The sequence below is a fragment of the Dendrobates tinctorius genome, unplaced genomic scaffold (genome assembly GCF_039654945.1).
Source record: "Dendrobates tinctorius isolate UK_male_01 unplaced genomic scaffold, ASM3965494v1 ptg000066l, whole genome shotgun sequence".
Lineage (NCBI taxonomy): Eukaryota > Metazoa > Chordata > Amphibia > Anura > Dendrobatidae > Dendrobates > Dendrobates tinctorius.
In genome coordinates, this window is record NW_027361734.1 from 445,363 (window position 1) to 471,527 (window position 26,165).

At 41.6% G+C, this 26,165-nt stretch overlaps 1 protein-coding gene across 1 annotated transcript in view; it reads left to right on the forward strand.

The window, feature by feature from the left end:
• Nucleotides 1-25,104, forward strand: part of MEST (mesoderm specific transcript) — a 47,815-nt gene extending 22,711 nt beyond the window's left edge. Inside the window, exons 4-12 of the mRNA XM_073580978.1 lie at nucleotides 2,270-2,347; nucleotides 3,634-3,770; nucleotides 5,263-5,321; nucleotides 10,588-10,628; nucleotides 14,367-14,437; nucleotides 16,320-16,421; nucleotides 17,183-17,259; nucleotides 24,217-24,280; nucleotides 24,911-25,104. Of these exons, the coding sequence (XP_073437079.1) occupies nucleotides 2,270-2,347; nucleotides 3,634-3,770; nucleotides 5,263-5,321; nucleotides 10,588-10,628; nucleotides 14,367-14,437; nucleotides 16,320-16,421; nucleotides 17,183-17,259; nucleotides 24,217-24,280; nucleotides 24,911-25,028 (747 nt within the window). The 3' untranslated portion in view covers nucleotides 25,029-25,104. The remainder of the gene's footprint in view (nucleotides 1-2,269; nucleotides 2,348-3,633; nucleotides 3,771-5,262; nucleotides 5,322-10,587; nucleotides 10,629-14,366; nucleotides 14,438-16,319; nucleotides 16,422-17,182; nucleotides 17,260-24,216; nucleotides 24,281-24,910) is intronic.
• The last annotated feature ends 1,061 nt before the right edge of the window (nucleotides 25,105-26,165 follow it).

Consider the following 26,165-nt stretch of genomic DNA (forward strand, 5'->3'; position numbering starts at 1 on the left):
AGTTCATAAGTGAATATTATAAAATATCTCACTAGAATTATCTAGTGTTGTACAACCTTGGACCAAAATTCTCTCTCAACATTTGCAGACTATGAATTTCATCTAAACAAATTATTTAGCGAGCTAGAACTTGGTATTTAGGAAATAGCTGAGGAGCAAAAAGTGCAATAGGGTCTTATCTGATAATAAAGGATAATAAGGTGCAGGGAATTGCTCACCTGGTAAAGCTGTGTATCACACAAGGATAAAGTTTACATTTCTCAGCTCCTTCACTCCCACGGGTTAAAAAACTGTTGATTTGCCAGAGGAAAACAGTAGGTCATCTGCACTACTGATGGAAATCCAAAATAATGGTCCACACATTTCCAAGTCTCCAGACTTATTCATCAGCATATAACCACATACAACGTGATTATACGTATCAGAAAGGGTAGAGATAGGTATATAAAACTTAGCTTTTTATATAATATCTAAAAAGCCTCCTGGCTATAAAAAAAAACAAAAAACCCCAGGCACAACATATAATCATTTTGCAATCAATTGGGTAAAACCACAAGGAAAGGCGAATACCAAGGTCCCAAAAGCTGTAAACGTAATAAAAAGGAACAATCTGACGAGCGGACACACTGGCTTGGACATTGCGCTCTCCGGCGCATGGAAATGACATTCATGCCATTGTGATTTAAAGATGCGGTCTGCACAAATAAGAGCCAGATGATATGTTTAATGGCCTATGCGGTAGTGTATATACCCAGCCTAGCTCGTTCCCCTTAAATCTATCCCTCTGATTCTTGTGATGAAATGCATCGGGAGATTTTGGGAGTATTTATGATCTACTGATTCCTATTGATTCCAGTTGGGGTAATGTGTGGCTGGATGGATTTATTCCCCATCTTGTTTTCTACTTGGAGGATCAGTAATCTGGAGGGATCATTAATAGAACATCACCCACATCCATGGTGAGATTGTTCCTTTTTTATTTTTACATTTACAGCTTTTAGGACATTTCTAATTGCCTTTCCTTGGTTGCAGAATGATTATATTTTGCCTGTTTTTTTTATTATAGCCAGGAGGCTTTTTCTAGATTTTACCTTAAGTATATACCCATCTCTAACCTTGCTGATACGCCTATCCTTATACTGGTAAGTCTTCCCTTTCGTTGGAAATTTGCTATATATCACATGTGGTTTTATCGTAATGAAGAGGTCTGAAGACTTTGAAACGCGTTGATGGTAAAACTGTATCAAGTCTACTTGGTATCATGGACCATTCTTTCAGATTTCCGGCGGCAGCGCGGACAACACACCTATTGTTTCTCTCCTGTCACAACTTGATATTTAAATAACTTGATCTCAAGTACAGAATACATATTCTCTATGGCAATTATTCCTGGTGTCACACCAGGATATTAATGGGAAATACTTCCCTATAGAGCTCCCAAATAACTAGAACACACGAGAAGAAATGGAGCAAATAATCCATAAAAATAGCAAAAACTAAATATAAATCTTGCTTTTATTAGTACAAAAAGTGTAAGAAAAACATTTTCACATAATATTACAAACTAGGACCCGAGACATAAGACACAGGTCAGAATGCACCAAAGTTGGAATACAACGTGCTGCCAAAAATGAGCACCCAGCATCGGAATAAGGCATGAAATTACCCTAAGGGCCCCACATATATCTTCAAAATTGTATCTTGTCTCCAAAACGACAGTCACTTAGTAACCCAAACAAATGGGAGCAATCTCATGGGGTCCAAACCCTCTCACCCATTAAATATCCCCATACATGCAGCTAGGAGTAGCCCTAACTAAATCCTGCAAAAATGCAAACATGTGTAGTACCAACAAAGTAAAGGGGAGTGGAGAGGGAGGTGGAAAATCAAGGGAGGGGAGTTTCAACCATTACCCGTGCTAGTGTCCATTGGCAAGCGCGTACCCCTACGCGCGATTCGCGATAGCTTCCTCTGGGGGTCTTGTATTTTGTACTAATAAAAGCAAGATTTATACTTAGTTTTTGCTATTTTTAGGGATTATTTGCTCCATTTCTTCTCGTGTGTTCACAACTTGATATTTGTAACACGTGCTCAGTAACAATGTACAAGTTTTTTTCCCCTCCTTTTTCTGCTTCATTTGCCATTGAATCTCTCTGTTGCTGCCCCTTACAATCACATAAATCACTTTATTTATATTACTTTATCCTTATTTATATATCATTTTATCACGTCATGGTGTTCACAGTTTTGTATGGTATTTTTCTTCCAGGTCTGGGAAGGGCTAACACAGAGATTCCAAAGAGTAATTGCTCCTGACTTTATAGGCTTTGGGTTTAGTGACAAACCAGTAAGTATATAAGGTTACCTGTTCGTAGTATTCACAGCGTATCTGACCACTGAATATGTGTGTATTATTGATTTCTCCTCCTCCCTGTCCAGTAGTCACCATGAATACATTTTCCCCCTTTCTTATCTCTTTATTTTAACACTTTGCATGGTCTTTCTGCCGTGTATGTGTACTATCTGTCCTTACTGCATTCTATATCTTACTTCTCTCGCGCTCTCTTTTTAATAATATTGTTTATATGGTTGGTTCTTTCATTTTTTTTTAAAAATTTTTCTTTTCTTCTCAGGCCTTTGCTTATTCTGTCCTCATATTTGTTAATGATAGGGCCGAATCATTAATCATAGGGGCGTTGTGCATGCCAATCTTAATAAAGGCGTGTGGGGGAGTAGGATGTGCAGAAGTAATTAAGAGGCACACACCACTTAATGAATTCGGCCCATCTTCTCAGTGGCGTGCACCTCATCAGACATGCTCTAAACCAGGGGTGGGGAATCTTTTTTCTGCCAAGGGCCATTTGGATATTTATACCATCCTCCGGGGGCCGTACAAATCCCACCCACAAAGTACATCCTGGCTCTGGCACTGGTTTCATGACTTAATCTTTCATTGCATGCCCTTCAATGTTCAGTAGTGAACACTGCGTGTGTGTGTGCTAACAGAGCAAGAAGAAATTAATGAGCTTGTGGCAATCAAAATACAGCTCCCTGCCCAAGAATGCAGTCCCTGAGAATCTGCTTTGCTTGGGGGCCTGATAAAAGGTCATCGAGGGCCGTAAATGGCCTTGGGGCCTGAGGTTCCCCACCCCTGCTCTAAACTGATGTGGTATAACTTTTAATGAGTTCTGTGGGTGGGCGTCACCATGCCCCATACTTTGATGGGACTGATGTGAAAACGCCAGACGTTGGAAAAAATTTGCGTCTTTTCAAAGTATTTTACTGGCGTAAATGCTGATGAGCTGACACCCTTGTACATAGACTTTAGGAGCATCCCCTTTTCTAGCTAGTCGCATGTCTCAGCAATTAGAAAAGGAGAGTGCAGTAGCTGATCAAAACCTACTTGTCTCAGGATTCCTGCCTTTACATGTACTAAAAGCTAGATATTAGTGTTCTACTACAGAAAAGTTGTAGCACAAAATTAAAAATGTTACCTATCTTGTTTTAAGGTTTTTTTTGTTTTTTTTTTGTAGAGTTGCACTGAGTTACACAAGCACAGTATTAATTACAACATAACTTTGCAACATACCATGCTTAGAATCATGTGTTTCAGAAGTAACATTCATTTTGCAGAGACTCCACCACTACTCCATTTTTGAGCAGGCCAATATTGTGGAAGCTCTCATCAGTCACCTCGGCTTGGGAGATCAAAGAGTGAACCTACTTTCACATGATTATGGAGACACTGTTGCCCAGGAATTGATTTATAGGTCAGTTCTATAGCTCTTTTTGCATGTAGGTTTCATGTGTGTTGTGTTTAATGGGTGGGTCCTTAGGAGCCCTAGATGACTCCAAAGTTGGACAGTAACCTAGTGCTGCTCAATGTTTACAACCATGGCCTAGTAGAAGATGGGAAGAGATGAATATTTGTGTAGGGCTGAGGAGAACCAGAAGTGAACCCGCAGGACCGCGACGACGAACCTCCTCGGGGCGAGCTGGCCAAGTGGACCACCCCTATACAGGGAGCGTCTGGGGCAAGCCTCGGGGAGACTATCGCCGCGGAAGCTGATACCCGGGGACAACAGCAGGAGGAAAACCAGAGGTGACCACAAGGGTTGCGGAAGGACCAGCAGGGGAGGGTTTGTAGACAGGAACGGATTTAGGCTGACGATGGTAGATACTGCAGGAGAGGACTTGAGGCCGGGGACGGGCGAGGCAGGCACTAGGAGAGAACACAGGGAGAGATTACAAGAAGACACAGGGACACAGAGCGCAGGACAGAGTGCTATGCTGGGAAAGCGCAGGGACGCGTGGACCTGAATCAGCAGTGCTAGACACAATTGATAGGCACTGGGCAGGAGGCAAGGCTACCTGATATAGGACTGCAGGCAGCGCTTCAGGGTCGGCCAGGAGGTGGAGCAGCAGCGGCAACAGGGGAAATGAGTGGCAGGATCACTGGCGCACAGTGCGCAGGCGCACCCGACGGGCATGGAAGGCCGGTTGCAGCGGCGGCAGAGAAGGGGCAGGATGGCGCGTGCGCACCTCGGGAGCGCGCCGGGTGAGGTGAGTGCGCCGGTGTTCGGGAGGAGGGGCAGAGGATGCAGCTGCGGGCGGCGTGACAGAAGAAGCTGGGAGCGTGGCAGCGGGTGGCGTGACAATTTGGAAGTGCTGGTCATGTGAATGACCAAAACTGTTCCAGAGATCCTGCCTGTCTTTTGCTAGCCTGAATGTTGTTCTTACTGTAAAATGAGTGCAGCACTTGGTTCAATATTTAGACGCCTATTTGGCTCCAAATCTTTAGTGAAAAAATGAATTTTAGGCTATGTGCCCACCTATGCAGAAAATTTCTGCATGAAAACCGGACTCCTTCCCAGAAAACGCGCATTTTTGCTAAAAAAAAAAAAACCGCGACACAGAAAATAGCTAAAAACAGACTTTTCTGCAAAATTAATGAGCATGTTGCGTTTTTTTTACCGCGAAGCGTTTTTTCCGCAGAATAAAACATCAATATGCACAAAAAGTGCAAAATGCATTAAAATGAATGGGAAGCTTCTTTTGAACGATTTTTAAGCGTTTTTGCCAGTAAAAATGCTTAAACGCGAAAAAAACGCTTACGTGGGCACACAGCCTTACATTCTCCAGGAGATTACAAAAATTGTTAGATTTTTTTTTATATTGAGCAGTAAATTGATATTGGGATGCAGGGCCTGCGCTCAGGAATTAGAGCCTACAGATCTTTCTTCTTATGGTATATTTCTTTAGGTATGAAAACCGAAGACAAGGACACCTCAACATTGGGAGTTTGTGTCTCTCCAATGGAGGTAAGAAAATGTTTGCAGAAATGGCATATGATGCACTTAGGCATCTCCTGCAAGGATATTGATATTCTTTTTACCAAGACATGGCTGCGTTGTCGTATTGAGCTGCCGGTGGCTTTTGTGTAAATGCATATTTAGCTATGGACTAATGAAGAGCATGCACAATAATAAGTAGGAGCAGATGATCAGTTCATATTTTTTTTTTTTTTTATTGGGGCGGCAACTGTCTTTTAGTATTACGTTTACTAGATAGGTTTCTGGTATTTTGGGAAACTGGTCCCAATTTTCTTTTTTTTTTTTTTTTTAAATCAGATAAATTTTTATTAACAAAGTTCAAGATGGGAAACAAAAGGCAGTCACAATATTGCCAATATTAACAGTGACAACAATTACAAAATTTCTTCCCCTCCCTTCTCTCTCCCCCCTATTACATACATGCAAAACTACTAGTTGGTAATACAGCCATCATCTGGGATCATCTTCTTTCCACCCATGGTGTCCACAGTGTGTCAAAAGTCTTTTCCTTTTTCTTTTTAACATAAATATTCCTTTCTACATTCACAATGGAGTCAGACTGTCTAAGAAAGTCTCTCACTATCGGCGGTTCTTCATTTATCCAACATCTGGCAATTAGTTTCCGTGCAATATATAGTAGTCCAGCTATGGCCACCTTATATTTATTATGTATCTGGATCTCTTCCACATATCCTAGAATACACCCCATAGGGTCCCTCTCAATCTTGCAATTATACGCTCCCCCAATGGTACTAACCACTGCTACCCAGTATGAGTTCAGCCGTAGACACTGCCATAGCATATGGAGTATCCCTGCTCCCTCAGCCTGACATCGAGGACAACCAGAAGTCTGTCTCACACCAGCTCTATACAACCATTCAGGAGTCCTATATACTCTATGAAGTACATATTTCTGTGAGAGTCTGCCCCACTCACTCATCAACAGTTGGGGTATATATTCCATAATTACCTCCCATTTGTCTTCCTCTATCCTTCCCAACTTTTCCTCCCATTTTCCTTTTGCTTTAATTGGGTAGTTGTTTAAAAAGGTATACATTGAATTCTTGTAAATATTTGATACCACCTCTTTTGTTCCCCCCTCTGTGCAGACCTAATCCACGAATATATCCTTATTGACCTCCATATTAACCATCCTACTCTGTGTGACATATGCATGCCTAAACTGCCTGTACTGGAATTCACATGCCCCAGGCAGCCCATAATCTTCCTGCAACTTCCCAAAGGATAACAGCCCTTGCGTGACCTGTATCTGAGCCATGTATAGTATTCCCGTCCTCCTCCAATTTTTAACCTCCCTCTTTTTTTTTCAAATTCTGGTAGTGCTTCATTTTGCCAAATCGGGGAAAGCTTTGTCAAATGTTTTAAACCTCTGGTCTTTTTAATTGCCTCCCAAACCTTATTTATCAGCGCTAGAGTGGGATACATCAAACCCATATTCCTAAAGCTACCTGCCTTCAACCCCTGGATCAAAGGGTCCCTCCCCAATACTTGAACCAGCACCTTTTGTATTGAACCCATACCAGCTACTTCCCTCCATCCCCTCATCTGTTGGCCCTGGGCCGCTAAGTAATAGATCCAAGGGTTCAGAAGCGCCAGTCCCCCTCCATCCTTGGGCCTCTGCAATATCTCAAGTCTGATCCTCGACTGCTTCTTCCCCCATACAAGATCACGAAATATAGAGTCAATAATACGGAACCTTTTTTGGGAAACCATATAGGGGCATTGTGCAACACATACAACAGCTGGGGCATTAGTGTCATCTTAATCAAATTTGTTCTTCCCACCACAGAAAGATGCAATTTACACCACGCCCCTACTTTGCTCCTGAACCCATTCAACAATGGAATTAGGTTTAAGTCCACATAACTTGAAAGCGGGAGCGCCACCTGAATGCCCAGGTATTTAAACTGTCGCACAATTACCAGCTACTACCCTCCCCCGATAACATCAGTTCATCTGTACATTCATCCACCGCTAATATAGTGGATTTCTCCCAATTAATTTCTAAACCCGAAATAGACCCAAATGTTTTAAGGATATTCATGACACCCAACAACAAATTTCCTGAATCCTCCAGAAAGGGCAACACATCATCCGCGTATAGGGAAATTTTTTCCTCTATTGGCCCATATCTGAACCCCCTAACTGAGGCCGCTTTCCTTATTGTCTGCGCCAAAGGCTCCACCGCCAACACAAAAAGAATCGGGGACAGCGGACACCCCTGCCTAGTCCCCCTATGAAGAATAAAATCTCTAGACGTCTGCCCATTAACTCTAACCTTAGCGGTTGGGGAAGTACACAACAATGATATAAAAGTCGGTCCGAATCCAAAACATTCCAGCACCTTCCAAAGATAGTGCCATTCGATACTATCAAATGCTTTACGTGCGTCCAACGACACCACAACTCTACTACCTCTGTTGTCTGATGCCAACTGCAAATTCAGAAAGAGCCTACGCAAGTTGATCGCTGTAGACTTGTTCGGCATGAACTCCGACTGATCAGGGTGGACGAGATTCTGAATCACACTTGACAGACGGCCAGCTAGAATTTTAGCTAGAATTTTCACATCTAACCGTCAGCAACGAAATAGGCGTATAAGATTCCGCCAACTCTGGATCCCTTGACTTCTTAGGGATAACCACCACCACCCCCTCCTGGAATGCTTCCTCAAAACCTCTTCAATTTGGGCGTTACCATCTCAATCATTAGTTTATAACTCTCACTCGGGATACCGTCTGCCCCTGGGGCTTTATTATTTGCCATAGACATAATAGCTACTTCAATTTCTTCTTTTGTTATGGGCTCCTCCAGTCTCCTCCTATCACTTTCTTTAATATTCGGGAGTTCTGCTTCCTCCAGAAATATTTCTATGTTCCCAGACGAGTCCCCTGACCCTAATGAAGAAGAATACAACTGCTCATAAAACCGTCTAAACTCCCCCAGGATACTCTCTGTATCTCTTAACTCAATTCCCGCATCATTCTTTAGTTTATATACATAGGACGATTCCCTCTGCGCCGCCGTCACAGCTGACAATAAATGCCCCACTCTTTCACCTTCATCATAGAATTGTATTTTCTGAAAGGCCCTCCTCCTCTCTGCTTTTCTCATACATACCTCGTTAAGCTTTTCCTGAGCTCCTATTTTCTACTGAGGGGTTCACTATCATATCCCTCTTTACTTTCTCCAAGGCTTCTATAACCTCTTGGTCTTCTAATTTCATTTTAGATTTACATCTAGAGATTTCCAGAAACAAAAGACCTCTTAGGACCCCTTCATGGCATCCCACACCACTCGGTTATCCACACTCCCCTCATTAATCTGCCAATATTCCTCCATTTCTTTCATAATGATACTCCTATTGATATGTTCAAGCCATAACTGGTGTAATTTCCACCTCACTTCCCGCCCAATCCCCCCTGTCCGTTTACTAAATCTATGGGTTTGTGATCCGAGATCACTCCCGGGAGGGTCCCAATTTTCTTTTTTTTTATCAGGTAATTTTTTATTAAACATTTTCAAAAACTGAAAAAGGTAATCACATACAGGATAGTTCCCAAATAGTGTATTACATAAATACAATAGAACCCCACAAAAATCCCTCCCATCTTACCCTCACCCGACAAAAAACTCTCTTCTCTCCCAATGCATTTGGTCTCGCACAGCCAGAGTTTTCCGGTTATATCGTCCTCAACGCTCTCATCCATGTTAATCTAGGAGGAGCCAACCCGGGTGTGTCTAACCCAAGCGCCCACTTATCCTCCCATTTCTTAATTGTTCTTCTCTTTTGGTACACATTTCTCCATATCTATATTATTATTAACTGCATCAGTAACTTCTGTGATTGTGGGTACAGAAGATCCCTTCCAGTGAGCCGCCACGAGCCTGATATAATATTCGTGAGACTGCCACTGGTGTCCCTCCGAGAGCGGCAGATTCAGCCAGTTTTCTTATTACTTTTTTTTTTAACCCCCTACCAATATGGCATATGCTGGCTCCCAGAGTTTGATGCGGGCCCTATGTAACAGTCCGTGAAAATTGGAATAGATTTAGATTTTTTAAAATTTTTGGGTCAAGGTCAAAAATGTCTCTACGATTTTGCGTTCATTCCACGAAAAATGTGATATGCCCATTCACTATTATAAATACAAGAGTTATCTGTGAAAAACACGGATAGCCCACAGAGAAAAACTGACTTGTGAAGGAAGCCTTACATGGCCAGTATGTTCCTGAGAAATCCGAGTTTGAATTGATAACACAAATGAAGCACTATTTGCAGATATGAAGCATCTGTCTCTCCACCTCTATTCACCCCCCTAACCAGCAGTGCCTCCTCCTGACTGCCTGCTTCTTAGCCTGAAGTCACACAGCATAGTGCCCGTCAGTTACGCAGGAGAAGGCAACGTTGGGTGGAGAATAGAGCTGGAGTGACAGGCTTCAGATCTACAAAGAGCTCCTCAGCCTCATTTGCATATCAATTGAAACACTAGTTTCTAAGTAAGAGAGGAACAGACTGGCCATGTAAAGGTATTGCTGGACTTAACTTTTGAAGAAGCTATATGCACCTGCACATATAAATAAATTGTGGTATGAAATTCTGCTGACAAATCCCCTTTAACCTATACCAGCCATGCAATGGGGGGCATGGACAACAAAAGGGACAGCTACACCTCTATATCATTACATTGATTTGCACAATGTGTGCAATGAGTCTGCATCCCCTACACACAAACAAACAAAAAAAAGTTAACTAAACGATAACTTACATGTAACACATAATGGTGTCATTAAAACATAAAACTAAAGGGAATCGATCAGCATGTTTTTGCTATATAATCTGAGAGCAGCATGGTGTAGAGGCAGAGAGCCTGATTCCTGTATGTGTCACTTAATGGTTTGTGTTAGAGCTTCAATAAAGAATAAAGTCAATTTTTTATCACCAGGATATTAATACATGTACGCTGGTTTCCAAGGTAAACAGCGGGTATCCAGGAGCCACGGCTCCTGGATACCCGACGTTTACATTAGAAACCAGCGTCGCTGGGGCTGTCTAACGATGTCCCAGCGATCCCGTCATGTCGGATCGTTGGTGGGATCGCTGGGACATCGTTTAGTGTGATGGGGCCTTTACTGGGAATTCTGTGAATGTTAAATAACTAATACATTAAGTTTTTTATACACTTGTTGGGATGCCATGCATGATGTGTTTGTTTGTTTTTTTTAATTACAGGAATCTTCCCAGAGAATTACTATCCAAGATTAATTCAGAAGGTCTGTTCATTTATGGTTAATACAAGATTGTCATTGCTAGGGGTTTTCATTTGTAAATCTACAGCAGAAAGCCATTATTTTGTTTGGAAATGCACAAAAGCTTTTCTTTCATATTAATAGATTGTACCCCAAGTTTAAAAGGTGTCCTGTGCAACCCTTTTGTCATTACTAACAAGGTAATGAGACCCCCACCATTGTGTACGTCTAATGCCAGGGCTGTGGAGTCTGTAAGCCACCGTTGCGACTCCGACTCCTGGATTTTATCAGGCTCCGACTCCTTCATAAATGGCCAATTCATAACCACAAATTTACTGTTGTAAAATATTAAACATCGTGCTTATTCAGTTTCTCACCATCATATAAGTAATCAGACCACTTAGAGCAAAAACTACATTTATTAGAATACAATTAGAATATAGCAAATAACTTTTATAAACTTTTCTAAACTGTAAGTAAAAATAAGAAGAAATCTATAAATTTGTCCTCAGAAAAAGTATTGCCTCTGTCAGATCCTCCTTCATGGATGCCCTCAAATCTGATCTAATTATTTTGAGAGCAGAGAACAACCTCTCTACACTAACTTGTGTTGGTGGCAAAGCAGTAACCACTCGGGCAACATCTCTGACAATGTCAGGATACAGAGGAATCGCTTGTTGCACTGTTATTTTTGATGAACGGTCAAATTTCTCAATTTCTTTTAGTGCACATGAAAAATTCTGCTGAAATGTACTTGCTGTGTTCCTTGATGGGGATGACTCTTCTTCTATGCGGGAACGCTTTGCACGGTCCTTGTGATCCAAATATTTTTTGAAATTAAGTTCTTCATCAGTTGATGATGAGGGTGAAGATGTGGCAGGACGACCAAATTCTTCTTGTGCCCCCTGACTGTTCTGCAACCCTTTCATCCTTACTGCTTTCATCCTTACTGCTATTTCAAACAGAGCTTCTTTTCCTTTACTTAGCTGTTGATCATCTAGAAGAATCCGATGCATTGGGTCTACATAAACAGCTGCCAAAAGAATGTTATTTTGTAATAGTAGCTCCTCTCTCCGTTTCATTGATGTAGTAATGCCACTTGCAATTAACCCTCCTCTTTGGGACAGGCGAAACATCAGGTTCTTCCACTCCTTTAAGAAAATACCTGGAGTTAAGTCCTCTGTTTGTAATTTTTTAGTCACTGTAAATGGGTGCTCTAGCAATTTTTCCAGCTCAGTCACCTGATTCCACTGACTTTCATTTAGCGTCAGTTGAGGGTTAGCCATGTCTACAAGAAAGGTTTTCAGTTCAACAAAGCGCTGAATCATTAAGTAAGTACTGCCCCATCGTGTGGCTTGATCAATAATTGCCCCTTTTCCAGCACGTCTCTTCAAAATTGAGTCAACTTTAGGGGTTCTGGCAACAGTAGCCAATTTTCTCACCTTGCCAATCAGTGCAGCAGCATGTCCTTCTTGCAGACTGTCTCTTATAGCCAGCTGTAGCGTATGCACAACACAGCGCATGTGATGAATGAAAGAACATATTGACAGTTTCAACAAGATCATCTAAACTATCATGTTGCTGTTCATCTGAAGCAACTTCAGTTTGCTCCTCAGTTACAATACTGTGTTCCTCTATTTCAAACATTTCTGTGTCTGTGGACCCAGACTGTTTTTCTAGCTGCTGGTCACCATCATTACTCTCATTCATTAGCTTAATAGTACTTATCATATTTGAAGCATTGTCAGTTACGACAGAAAGAACTTGCTCTTTTTTAAGTTCATAGTCTTGCAGAACCTTTTCCACCAAGACCTGGAGAAACTCACTGGTGTGATGAGCTTTGGTGTCTTTTACTGCCAATGTCTTGGTAACTATTTCATTTTTGTCACAAACAAATCGGACATTGATGGCAAAATAGTTCACTCTGTGACGTGTGCAGGCATCCATTTTAAGAAACAGAAAGCGTCCCTTGACAGTTTTTTTAAGTTCTTCCTTTTGTTTAAAAGCTTCGATTACTAATTTTCTAATACTCTCTCTCTCCAGAGAAACACCAAGCTTGCGGGCCATTTCCCCATTCAGACACATAAAAGCTGGTCGTGAAAATAATGAAATAGGCACATTATCCTTTACAACAAGCTCTATGATCTGTTTTTTAAATGTATCTACTGTCATTGTCACAGTAACTTTGTCACTGACAAAATATCTTGCAACTGATGGCTGCAAAGTTCTCTGCTCCTTTGTTTGGCTGGAAGAGCTGGGCACTGGTTCATTGGTTTGGATGCAGTCTTTCTCATCCACTGCTTTCAGTACTTCTGGATGAAAGCGCTGTAAATGTCTCTTTAGATTAGAAGCTCTGGTAGGAGCATTTTTATCTTTGCCTGAATATGCACTCATTTTGGCTTCACAGCATTTGTTTTCGTCTGGATCATTTGTCATACACTGACAGACATAATGTTTTCTATCTTGAGTGATGGTGAAATGTTCAAATACAGCTGATTTAATGTGATGCTTCTTTGACATTCTCAGGTTTTTAATTCTGCATTCACAATCCAAATGACAATTGTTTTTCCTAAAAACAATTGTACAAAATTATTGCCAGGTCGTACAACTGATATAGTGGTCAGTAATACTGTTATTATTCCTCATGTACTCACAGTTAACTGATGCAAAGTTTGTTGAAAGGATAATACTTCTTACAGTCTTCCTCTTCTGAGTAGCAGGCAGCTGTGAGATGCTTGGAAGACGCACACCTAGTATGATCTAGTCTAGAGGAGGAGCTTTACTACTAAGAATTTGCAACACATTTTCACTTTCAGTTTCATACATTGTAAGTAGGGGGGTTGGGGCAGCATGAGGTTAACCAAGTATAAGATTAGATAAGGGCAGTGGAGAACAGTGACACACAAGAAGTAAAGGGGGTTTTACACTAAGCGATATCGCTAGCAATATCGCTAAAACGTCACTGGTTTTGTGACGTTATAGCGATATTGCTAGCGATATCGCTATGTGTGATACTTACCAGCGACCGGCTCCCCTGCTGTCCATCGCTGATCGCGCGAGAATGTCCGGCTCCATTTCTCGTCGGGCGCTTCCTGCTGAGACTTCCTGCTGTGACGACAAGCGACGCTGGACGCGGGCGGGAGGACGCAGGATCGCTGTGTGTGAATGGTAAGTATCGTGCGCTGCGTCGCTGCTGCATCGCTGTGAGATCTTTCTGTATGAAAGCTCACTAGCGATCATTTAGCGATGCACCAGCGATCCTGACCGGGTGGGATCGCTGGTCGGATCGCTGGTGCATCGCTAAATGTAAAAGGGCCTTATGAAATGTCTCTATCTCCAGCAGAACTGCTTATCACTGTTGTTCATAGTTTGATAGAACATATATATTTGAGTAACATTTATAAAATTCATATGAAAGTTCAATTATGAAATATTAATACATTTTTTTTTAAAGCTGGAGTCGGTACATTTCTACCGACTCCGACTCCAACCAAAACTAACTCCGACTCCGACTCCACGACTCCGACTCCACAGCCCTGTCTAATGCTATGTCAGAAGCTCTCTTAATAGTAAGCTCACTCCAAAAAAAAAAAAAAATGTATCTGAATACAGGCCAACATTTTGATTATGCCTCATTTCAAGCTTTACTTTAGTAGAAGGATTTAGGAGAAAGAAACCAAGGATAGCAATTCATTTGAAGTGGTATTAAGTTTTCTTAGACGGTGCCATGTTAAAGCAAAATATTTATTTTCCTATCATTAGCTGCTGAAAGATGGTGGGATTCTTTCACCAGTAATAACAAGGCTGATGAACTTTTACTTCTTTAGCAAAGGGTAAGTATTAACATTTGCATCATAAACAGATGTGATAATCTATATCTATGGCTGGAAAAATGGGAAGGAATGTTGCCATTACTCCAGAATTTTCTTCTGGTTGTATTAGTTGTGCTAGTTATGTTTTCATTGTCTACCTTCTCTCACACTTTGCAATTTTAATTTTCTCATATGACAAAAGTGAGTGAATAATGTTCCTATAGCAATTAATGTGATATGGTAAAGCGCAACAAGCTATGTAATATATAAATGTGAAATATACAGTGGCATGTAAAAGTTTGACGCAGCAAAGGTTTTCTTCTGATGATTCTTCCATGATGGCCATATTTGTGCTGGTGTCTCTGAACATTAGGATAATGTACTACAACTCCAAAGTCTGCTAAATATTTCCAAAGGTCTTTAGCTCTCATTGAAATGTTTCTTGGTCTTCCAGCCTTTATCTTGATTTCCACTGTTACGGTTAACTGCCGTCTCTTAATTAACTTGCTTAACTGTTCACAGTAGCAGTAATTTTGACCAGGGGTGCCCAAACTTTGCAACTGTAAGGGTACCGTTACACTAAGCGACGCACCAGAGATCCCGACAACGATACGACCTGGTAAGGATCGCTGGTGCGTCGCTACATGGTCGCTAGTAAGCCGTCAAACAGGCAGATTTACCCAACGACGCAGCAACCATCTAGCGATCCGTATAACGACATTGGCGGTCATTGGGACCTTGTCACACAGCAGCGATTCTGACGACTCCCGCCTTCATCCTTGATTTCTTAGTCACTAACGAGGTCGCTCGTCTGTGTCAAACAGCGATGCGCACTGGCCAGCGGGACACTAGCGATCAGAAAATGGCCCAGGACATTCGCGCATTATCAGCGAGATCGCAGCGGGGGGCCGGTCGCCGCTATGTGTCACACGTAGTGAGATCGTTGGCGAGGTCACTGTTGCGTCACAAAATCGGTGACGCTTCAGCGATCTCGCTATGTGAGACTGGGCCTTAAGAATTCTTATCCATTCATCTTACTGGGTCTGATCGAGGTTCGGTCAATAAATTACACAGAACAGTGAGTGTAATACAAATGTATATATTGTGTAAAATACCGTCTACATTTTATGAGATTTATAAGCAGATCTGCATGAAGGAAGATAAAATACAATAAAAAAAAACTATATATTTAGATTAATTCTTAAACTTAATTACTTCAGTAATTGCACAGATACCAGAAAGAGTTATCCAATTATTCAACATGCACATTGTAATACTAATAGGCTCGGGAATCTATTCAGAATTATTATTCCCCCATGTTTATAGAATTTGAAAAAAGTGGAGTACTCTTAAACACTGATACCATAGAACAAATGGAGAAGCCATAAACCACAGAGGATAGGATAAAAAAACAAAAATTTTATTTAGAAAATCACACCCTTGAGAAAGCGATAGCGAAACGCGCATTGGGGCAGTGTGGGGACTACGAGCTTCACTACAACATGGGTGTTAGACTACATTAATAATCTTTATTTTTATTTTTATATAGCGCTATAGGGCCAGAAACACTGCGGATCCGCACCGTGTGCACATAGCCTAAAATTTTCTTTTTTTATCCTATCCTCTGTGGTTTAGGGCTACTCCATTTGTTCTATGGTATCTGTTACCAGAAAGAGGTCTGAGGTGTGAAGAATTCCTATCTCCAATCATGTCCCCTTGGCATAGCCTTACTATCTCCTTTAGAACATCCCCTTGGTTGGCGTATTCTCTTGAAATGTATTTCTTACAGCAGGAATGTAGTTCACAAAATAACAATTTATAATGCAGTAATTGTGATTACAGAAGGGTAGCCTATGTTATGTGATACTTTTGTAATCAGGATTTATTTACTTTGTATTGGTAGTATCGGTGAAGTATTTGGTCCTTATACTAAGCCTTCAGAGTCTGAATATTGGGATATGTGGACTTCTCTGAGGACTAATGATGGCAATCTAGTAGTAGACAGGTAAAGCATAATAAATAAACTTTGGTTTTCATAGGGCAATGAATATCTTATCACTGTACTAAAGCTAGTCACCCAACATGAAATGCTTATAACTTGCTGTACATATGTAACTTTTATTCATATCAAGTAGACCTTCCAGAAGAATCTAGTGATTTTTCTGCAAGTCCAGAAAGCAGGGTTACTGTCTGTTGTGCCAGTATCTGGTATCTGAGGGCTTCACCTACCAGAGTTGAATATAAAATATATAATATAGAATAATAATAAACTTGGCACTCAAATTAGTGAAAAAAAGATAGTGTTACTCTAAACGTTTTCAGCCCAACATCAGGCCTTCATCAGAGAATTTCTGATGGTGGTCCCAGCGCAATCTCAAAGCGGCGCATGTCGCCATACTAAAAGCGCTATTGAGCCTTTCAACCGAGCATCCAGCAACCTTTAAGAAACTCTCTGATGAAGGGCTGATGTTGGGCCGAAAACATTTAGAGTAACACTTTAATTGGATGCCAATAAAATGGAATCTTTTTTTCACTAATTTGAGTGCCAAGTTTATTATTATTCTGTATGACGGGCCGGATACCCTACTTGTGCAACATCCACGAACTTATTGTTTCCTGAGTGCCTTGCAGTTTTTTATTTTTTTTATTATAGAGTTGAATATAAGTTAGTTCAAATTAAACTGCTAAATAATTTCAGCATTTGTTTCATTTAGGGCATGTCCTAAATATACAATAAAATGTGTTATAATCTTAATATTGGTTTAGTATTTTACAGTATATAAACCAACGCAAAAAGCACAGAGAACGCTGGGTGGGAGCTTTGATCAATACATCAGTTCCATGTGAGTAGTAGTTGTTTGTTTTTTTTTATTAAACAAAAGTACTGTATTTTTCGGATTATAAGACACACTTTTATGATCCCTAAAGTTAGGGGAAAAACGGGGGTGCATCTTATAAACCGAACACTGTTCTTACCGAGGGGTCAATGCTGCGAGCCCGGAGCTTGGGGGTGTTGCAGTGGTCCTGCAGCGAGTGGTGGCGGCCGCCATTCTTCTTCCAGGGTCCGCCTTCTCAGTCAGCGCAGGCACAGATGGTGGAAAGCAGAGATCTCCATTCGTGCCTTCCTCTACGCGATGTCTCCAGGAAAATGGCCGCGGATGCGACACAGGCGCAGATGGAGATCTTGGCACCAAGATCTCTGGAGATGAGATCTCAGCGCCAAGCTCTCAATCTGCACATGTGTTGCCCCGGCAGCCATTTTCCTGGAGTCCACCACATAGTAAACAGTGCGGGGGCTCTGGGCTTTCACAAAATGTCGGCGGAGCCCTCGCACCACCGAACACCCGCAGTGCCACTCTTGCCTCCTCCAGCTGCAACCTTGCTCCACTGCGGCCTACAACACCGAACACCCCTTTCTCCCAGTCTGGGGTCCGCAGCATCACCCCACTCCTGCCTCCGCCAGCAGCGACCCTGGGACCCCGCTTCACTGCAGCCACCACCCCCGGTAAGCAATAAGACGCCTGGATTGTAAGGAGCGCCACCATTTTATTAAAGGTTTTTTCCCTATTTTTCTCCTCAAAATTTGGGGTGCGTCTTTTAAACCGCAAAATACGGTACATGTATTCTTGAACCTAGAAACAATAATCATTGTAGAACATATAAAGATGATTAAGTATATTCCAAAATCTAATAGAATTTCTCACAATCCATTTAAACTGCAAAATAAAGTAGAATATTACGATAGCTAAGAATATAGAGTATCTATGATTTCTATACAGCTCTCTAATTAAAATCTCTAATTATAAATTAGAGAGGGTTTTGTGTTAAAGGGAATCTGTCTGTAACATTTATCTGAAGCAGGCAGGGATACCGCAGGATTGATTAATGTAAAATAATTACAGGGATACCTGTTTCGCCATTATATCTTGCATCAAAATTATTTTATTTATATGCAAATTAGCTTTACAAAGTGCACTTGCAATTCGCTGCATTTCTTAGGGCCGACCTTCACTTCTTGATTGGCAGTGAAGAGCAAAGATGACGTTATGTAGCATTTCCTCTTTCTTCACTATTAATTGAGGAAACTGAGGATGGCACAGGCTGGGAGAAGCGAACAGGAATCAAGGACTGCACGTACACCAATACGCCCACAAGTGCACTTGCAAAGCTAGTTGCATATGTATAAAAGACACATTTTAGAGAATCTTTGCCATCTAACCGCACATAATAGGACTTAAGCCATTCCTGCTTTTTTTTTTTTTAAAGCTTTTATCTATTAAAGGGTTATTCCCATCTCTGCCTTTCATAACTGAGATAGGAAAAACAGCTTCTAAGTTTCGGCCACCAGAGGCGAGTCTACAAAAAACAGCCAAATGGGAGTTATGGGGAAGAGTCTTGAGGAGATCATTTGCATATTCCCAGTGCCTTCTGGGATAAGTGAAGAGTCTCCGCGAGCTCAACGATCACTGGGTTTTGGCCGTTGCAGCTGAAAAGAGGAAATCGGAAAACCAGGGGAAGAGTCTTGAGGAGATCATTTGCATATTCCCAGTGCCTTCTGGGATAAGTGAAGAGTCTCCGCGAGCTCAACGATCACTGGGTTTTGGCCGTTGCAGCTGAAAAGAGGAAATCGGAAAACCAGGGGAAGAGTCTTGAGGAGATCATTTGCATATTCCCAGTGCCTTCTGGGATAAGTGAAGAGTCTCCGCGAGCTCAACGATCACTGGGTTTTGGCCGTTGCAGCTGAAAAGAGGAAATCGGAAAACCAGGGGAAGAGTCTTGAGGAGATCATTTGCATATTCCCAGTGCCTTCTGGGATAAGTGAAGAGTCTCCGCGAGCTCAACGATCACTGGGTTTTGGCCGTTGCTGCTGAAAAGAGGAAATCGGAAAACCAGGGGAAGAGTCTTGAGGAGATCATTTGCATATTCCCAGTGCCTTCTGGGATAAGTGAAGAGTCTCCGCGAGCTCAACGATCACTGGGTTTTGGCCGTTGCAGCTGAAAAGAGGAAATCGGAAAACCAGGGGAAGAGTCTTGAGGAGATCATTTGCATATTCCCAGTGCCTTCTGGGATAAGTGAAGAGTCTCCGCGAGCTCAACGATCACTGGGTTTTGGCCGTTGCAGCTGAAAAGAGGAAATCGGAAAACCAGGGGAAGAGTCTTGAGGAGATCATTTGCATATTCCCAGTGCCTTCTGGGATAAGTGAAGAGTCTCCGCGAGCTCAACGATCACTGGGTTTTGGCCGTTGCAGCTGAAAAGAGGAAATCGGAAAACCAGGGGAAGAGTCTTGAGGAGATCATTTGCATATTCCCAGTGCCTTCTGGGAATTTGGGCTCATCTTTCATCGTTTTTAAGAAATCTCAAGATGGAAGAGGCCAGGAGCCATTTGGTGAGCTGCATTTCTTGCTACATGTTCACAGACTTACCAGTGGAAAAGCCAAACTTCACATGCCACAAATGCAAGCTTGTGTCCCTGTTGGAGGAAAAGTTGCAAAATCTCGAAGAGAGGTTAGCTACGTTGAAGATCATTAAGGAAGGTGAAGAGTTCTTGGACAGAGCAGAATTATCTCTTCATGTTACAGAAAGAGAAGAAATTCGAAGTGCACCTGAAGAAACAGAGGAATGGAGACATGTGACCCAGAGAAGCAGGAGGATCAGGAGGCAGTCAGCACCCATACTGCTCAGAAACCAGTACCAGGCTCTCACGCAGGAAAACAATGAAGAAATACATCAGGATAAGACTTTGCCAACAAGCAGCAACCTTGTACGCCTTCAGAGTCCTCCTGGATGGAGAAAGAAAAATGTTGTGAAGAAGAAACGGAGAGTGGTGGTCATGGGGGATTCCCTGTTGAGAGGAACTGAGGCCGCTATCTGCAGACCGGATATTACTTCAAGAGAAATGTGTTGTCTTCCAGGTGCAAAAATTAAAGATGTGTCTGACAGGATATCAGGACTCTTCAGACCTACAGATGACTACCCATTCCTGCTACTACATGTGGGGACAAATGACACCGCAAGAAACGACCTGGAAACCATCTGCAGAGACTTTGAAGACTTAGGCAAGAAAGTGAAAGAACTGGGAGCGCAGGTGGTCTTCTCTTCCATCCTCCCAGTGGATGGCCATGGAACAAGGAGGTGGAATAAGATTCTGCAGGTGAACAACTGGCTACGTCGATGGTGCCGTCAGCAACGATTTGGATTTCTGGATCACGGAGTGAACTACTTATACGATGGACTACTTGCTAGAGATGGGGTGCACCTTACGAAGACTGGTAAGCATGTATTTGGAAGTCGCCTTGCTACACTTGTAAGGAGAGCTTTAAACTAGAACAACATGGGAAGGGAAGCAAAAGACCAGAAAAAGCCATACACCTGACAAATGCTATTGAGAACTCTGCTATTAGAAGTGGAAAGGAAGAACAAAGATGAAAGAATCTAATTAATAAAAATATTGGGGAAAAAGAAACCAATCACAAACTAAAATGTTTCTATACTAATGCACAAAGCATGGGCAACAAACAAGGAGAATTGGAACTACTAACACAGGAAAAGAAATATGATGTCATTGGAATCACTGAAACTTGGTGGGACAATACACATGATTGGAATACAAGACTAGAAGGATACAACTTATTTGCAAGAAACAGACTTGATAAACGAGGAGGGGGTGTCGCATTGTATGTTAGAAACGCGTATATCTGCACAGAGATTGAAGCTTCAGAGACTGGGAGTTCTGTGGAAACTGTTTAGGTAAGAATACAAGGACAGAACAATGGAAAGGACACCATTGTAGGCATTTACTACAGGCCGCCTGTGCAAGCTGAAGCTATGGATGAACTCTTTATGCATCAAATGGCCAAGTTCTCCAAAAAATATGACATAGTTGTCATGGGAGATTTCAACTATCCAGACATTTGTTGGGAATCTCTCTCAGGCAAAACTAACAGGTCAAGGAAATTCTTATCCTCTCTTGCTGACAACTTTATCTTCCAAAAGCTAAGGGAGAAAACAAGGGGAACTGCTACCTTGGATCTAATCCTTATAAACAGGGAGGAAATGGTTGAGGAGGTAAAAGTGGCTGGGACCCTAGGAGGTAGCGACCATACTATTTTAGAATTTTGGATAACTAGAGGCGGAAGACCAGTGAAGACTCAGACGTCAAGGTTAGATTTCAGAAAGGCAGATTTTAAGGGATTCAGAAAGAGAATTGGAGGGATCCAATGGCTGGATATCCTTAAAGACAAAAATGTCCAGGAAGGATGGGAAATCTTGAAAAATGAAATTCTCAAAGCACAGTTGTTAACAATTCCGAAAAGAGGGAAGAATAGGAAGCAGTTAAGGAAACCAGGATGGATGAACACAGAACTTAAGCACATGCTAAAAAGGAAGAAAAAAATGTTTGTAAAATGGAAAGAGGGAGGCATATCTAAAGAAGAATATAATGCTGTCTGCAGAACCTGCAGGGCACAAATCAGATTAGCTAAAGCTGAAAATGAATTGAGGCTTGCAAGAGATGTCAAAAGCAATAATAAAGGATTTTGGGGATATGTCAAAAGTAAAAGAAAAGTCAAAGATGCTATAGGATTTTTACAGGATGAAAATGATGAAATGGTAAGACAGGATGTTGAGAAGGCTGAACTTTTAAATTCCTATTTTGCATCTGTTTTCTCTCAGAAAGGAAATGTAACATCAACTGTTATTCACTGTCCTATAAAGGGAATAGAAGTATCCAGGATATCTATAAACAGAAAGATAGTGAGGAAACACTTAGCTAGCCTAAATGAATTCAAGTCTCCAGGTCCAGATGAATTACACCCCAGAGTACTGAAGGAGATAGCAGAAGAAATTTTTGAACCCCTCTCTATAATCTTTGAAAATTCTTGGAGAACAGGAGAAGTGCCAGAAGACTGGAGAAGAGCAAATGTTGTTCCTATCTTCAAAAAGGGGAAGAAGGTGGACCCAGGTAACTATAGGCCGGTGAGTCTGACTTCTATACCAGGAAAGATCTTTGAACAAATTATTAAACAACATGTATGTCAATACCTGGATAAGAATGAAGTGATTAAACAGAGTCAGCATGGGTTTGTAACTAATAAGTCATGTCAGACTAACTTAATTTCCTTCTATGATGGTATCACTGATTGGGTGGATCAAGGAAATGCTGTAGATATAGTATATCTTGACTTCAGCAAAGCATTTGACAAAGTCTCTCATACAATCCTTATTGAAAAAATGATTAAGTATGGAATGGACAAGGCAACTGTTAGGTGGATTCATAACTGGCTTAGTGATCGGACCCAAAGAGTGGTCGTAAATGGCTGCACATCCAGTTGGAAGAATGTCTCAAGTGGGGTACCACAGGGCTCTGTCCTGGGCCCTGTATTGTTCAACATCTTTATCAACGATTTAGATGAAGGAATTGAGGGTAAACTGATTACATTTGCTGATGACACAAAGCTAGGAGGGATAGCTAATAGAGAAGAGAGAGAGAGGATTCAAAAAGATTTAAATAAACTGGAGAAGTGGGCAGCAACAAACAGAATGGTTTTTAACAGGGAGAAATGCAAAGTACTACATCTGGGCAATAAAAATGGAAAAAGCATATATAGAATGGGAGGAATAGGGCTAAGTGACAGCACATGTGAAAAAGACTTGGGTATACTAATAGATCACAGACTGAATATGAGTCAACAGTGTGATGCAGCAGCAAAAAAGGCAAATGCAATTCTAGGATGTATTAACAGAAGCATACAGTCTAGATCACGTCATTATTTCCCTCTACTCCTCTTTGGTCAGACCTCATCTGGAATATTGTGTCCAGTTTTGGGCACCACATTTTAAAAAAGACATCAACAAAGTGGAGCAAGTTCAGAAAAGAGCGACCAGAATGGTGACCGGTCTGCAAACCCTGTCTTATGAGGAAAGGTTGCAGGATTTGGGAATATTTAGTTTGCAAAAGAGAAGACTGAGAGGAGACTTAATAGCTGTCTACAAATATCTAAAGGGCTGTCACATTGTAGAAGGATCAACTTTATTCTCATTTGCACAAGGAAAGACTAGAAGCAATGGGATGAAACTGAATGGGAGGAGACACAGATTAGATATTAGAAAAAACTTTTTGACAGTTAGAGTGATCAATGAGTGGAACAGGCTGCCACGAGAAGTGGTGAGTTCTCCTTCAATGGAAGTCTTCAAACAGAGGCTGGACAGACATCTGACTGGGATGATTTAGCGAATCCTGCTTTGAGCAGGGGGTTGGACCAGATGGCCCAGGATGTCCCTTCCAACTCTACGATTCTATGATTCTATGATTCTATGGCAACAGCATAGCGGAACAAATTACTTTGTTGGCGTAATTCTTGATAAATATTGCATTGCTGCCTTTTTTTTTTTTTTTTTTAAATGAATTATGGTAGAAAACAGGCAGACTGACTGATAAATGGGCTTTATTTTCCATCTTTATTCAATTACAGGTAATAACTTCCTCCCCATGCACTGGGGTTAGCAAGTTACCATCCTTTAATTTGCTAAATACTGCTCATTAGTCTCCTTTCAGACAAGCATAATATATATCAATGCGTTTTAGTGTGCAAATTGCCTGTCCCCCTCCCTTCCACGATTCAAATTCAGATAATTGAACTCTGCAGGTGGCAAAATGTAATGTACATTGGGGACGTTGTTCTGGAGATCGCCTGTGCTGATTTCAGAAACACAGTAGCATATGGTCATTGTGTGATGTTAGGAGAGCAGTTACTTACCAAATCCTAAACTGTTATGTTATCATTTGCATTTTATACCAACAGTGCATTTAATTTATGGACCGTTGGATCCAGTCAATCCCCATCCTGAATTCTTGGATAAATACAAGTAAGTGTAACCTTTTTCGCTATTAATTACACTTCCATTCTATACCATTGGTGTATAACACAGGCCAAAGCTAAGAAACCTAAATCAACGTGCTGTTGTATAGAGAACATAAGGGGGTAAATAAGAATAGAGACATTTTATTAGGTAGAAGCACTATCCATGTAGTAACTGTTTAATGCCAACACTTATTCAGGGATTTTACATTTGTAATCCATTTTGGCATCACAAACATTCAACCCAATGGTGAGTTTGACAAAGTTTGTGCAGAAACCAACTGGCTGGAGATCAGGTTTCTGGGCAGAAAAAAATCCCAGTGGGGTAAACTGGCGTATGATTGACAGTCTGACCTAGTCTAGTGGAGGAACCAAGAGCTGTTATGGAGGCAATATGGATGTGATGTTGGGGCCGATAAATAAAGATTAATAAACGAGCTGTGTGCTAAATACAGGTACTAGTATGGTGTATGAATGCACGGTGTGACCAGTAGCATATTAGCCAACATTGGCTGGGTACTTTCCATTTTAAATGGACAACACTTTGCACGAAAATACATTCATGTGATTGTACCCTTATGAAGCATTAAATACGGTAGTAAAAAAAAAAGTTATTTTCTTGTCTTTTGCCTTATAGGAAACTTATTCCCAAGTCAACTTTTACTGTGCTGGATGACCACATCAGTCACTACCCTCAGCTTGAGGATCCCACTGGATTTCTGAATGCTTATCTAAACTTTATCAATTCATTTTGAGCCATGAAGGACAAACCGAGTGCCATTTCATCCTAGGAGAACAGAGCTCCTGTAAAGCAATAACATTTCTAATTTTCATGTAATGGGCTTTTTAATTGCTCCGCACCAGCTCCCTAGCAGGGACCTCCGGAATATCTCAGGGATGGCTTGTCTTTTAACACTTATGAATTGGTCATTTATACAACTCATACATATTCACTAAGAATGTTTTTGATGACACCAAGGAGGAAATTGCATGTTCCTAGTCTAATTTGTATTTGAAGCCATTTTGATATGAGAGATGATTAGACAGTATATAACTGACAGGATTGCCAGCACAGTAAGAAGATTTACAGATCCTTGGTGTTTGGAAAAATGTATTTAAAATACTTTAAGCCATACACTGAGTGCACTAAGGGCTGCAGTGTTTTGATCTTGAAGAGGTTGTCCACTATTTTTGCATTGATGATCTATCCTAAAGGCCCCGTCTCACTAAGCAATCTCGGTAGCGAGATCGCTGCTGAGTCACAACTTTTGTGATGTAACAGCGATCTCACCAGCGAGATCGCTGTGTGTGACAGCGATCAGCGAGCGGCCCCCCTGCTGGTATCGCTGATCGCTGCAAGAAACCTCTGGACATTTCTTTGGTCGCTGGTCTCCAGCTGGCCAGCACGCATCGCTGTGTGTGACAGCGGGAGACCAGCGATCAGGTGTAAAAAAATAATAAAAAAAAATATAGTAATTCTCACCTTCCGATGTCCCGTTCAGCCATCCTGCCTCTCTCCACGCTCCGGTCCCAGTGATCCTTTGCATGAATGACCGCGAGACTTTGTTATCCCTCGAGACCGTGACATCTCACGGTCATTCGTGCAAAGGATCACTGGGACCGGAGCGTGGAGAGAGGCAGGATGGCTGAACGGGACGTCGGAAGGTGAGAATAACTATATTTTTTATTTTGATACTATTTTCTACAGCGATAGCCAGCAATGCCGGGCGCTCTGCATCGCTGTGCTGATCGCTGGTGAAGCTGTCTGTGTGACAGCTCACCAGCGATCACATAGCGACTTACTAGCGATCCTGACACCTTCATATCGGTGTCGGGATCGCTGGTGAGTCGCTTAGTGTGACGGGGCCTTTAGGATAGGTTATCAATATCTG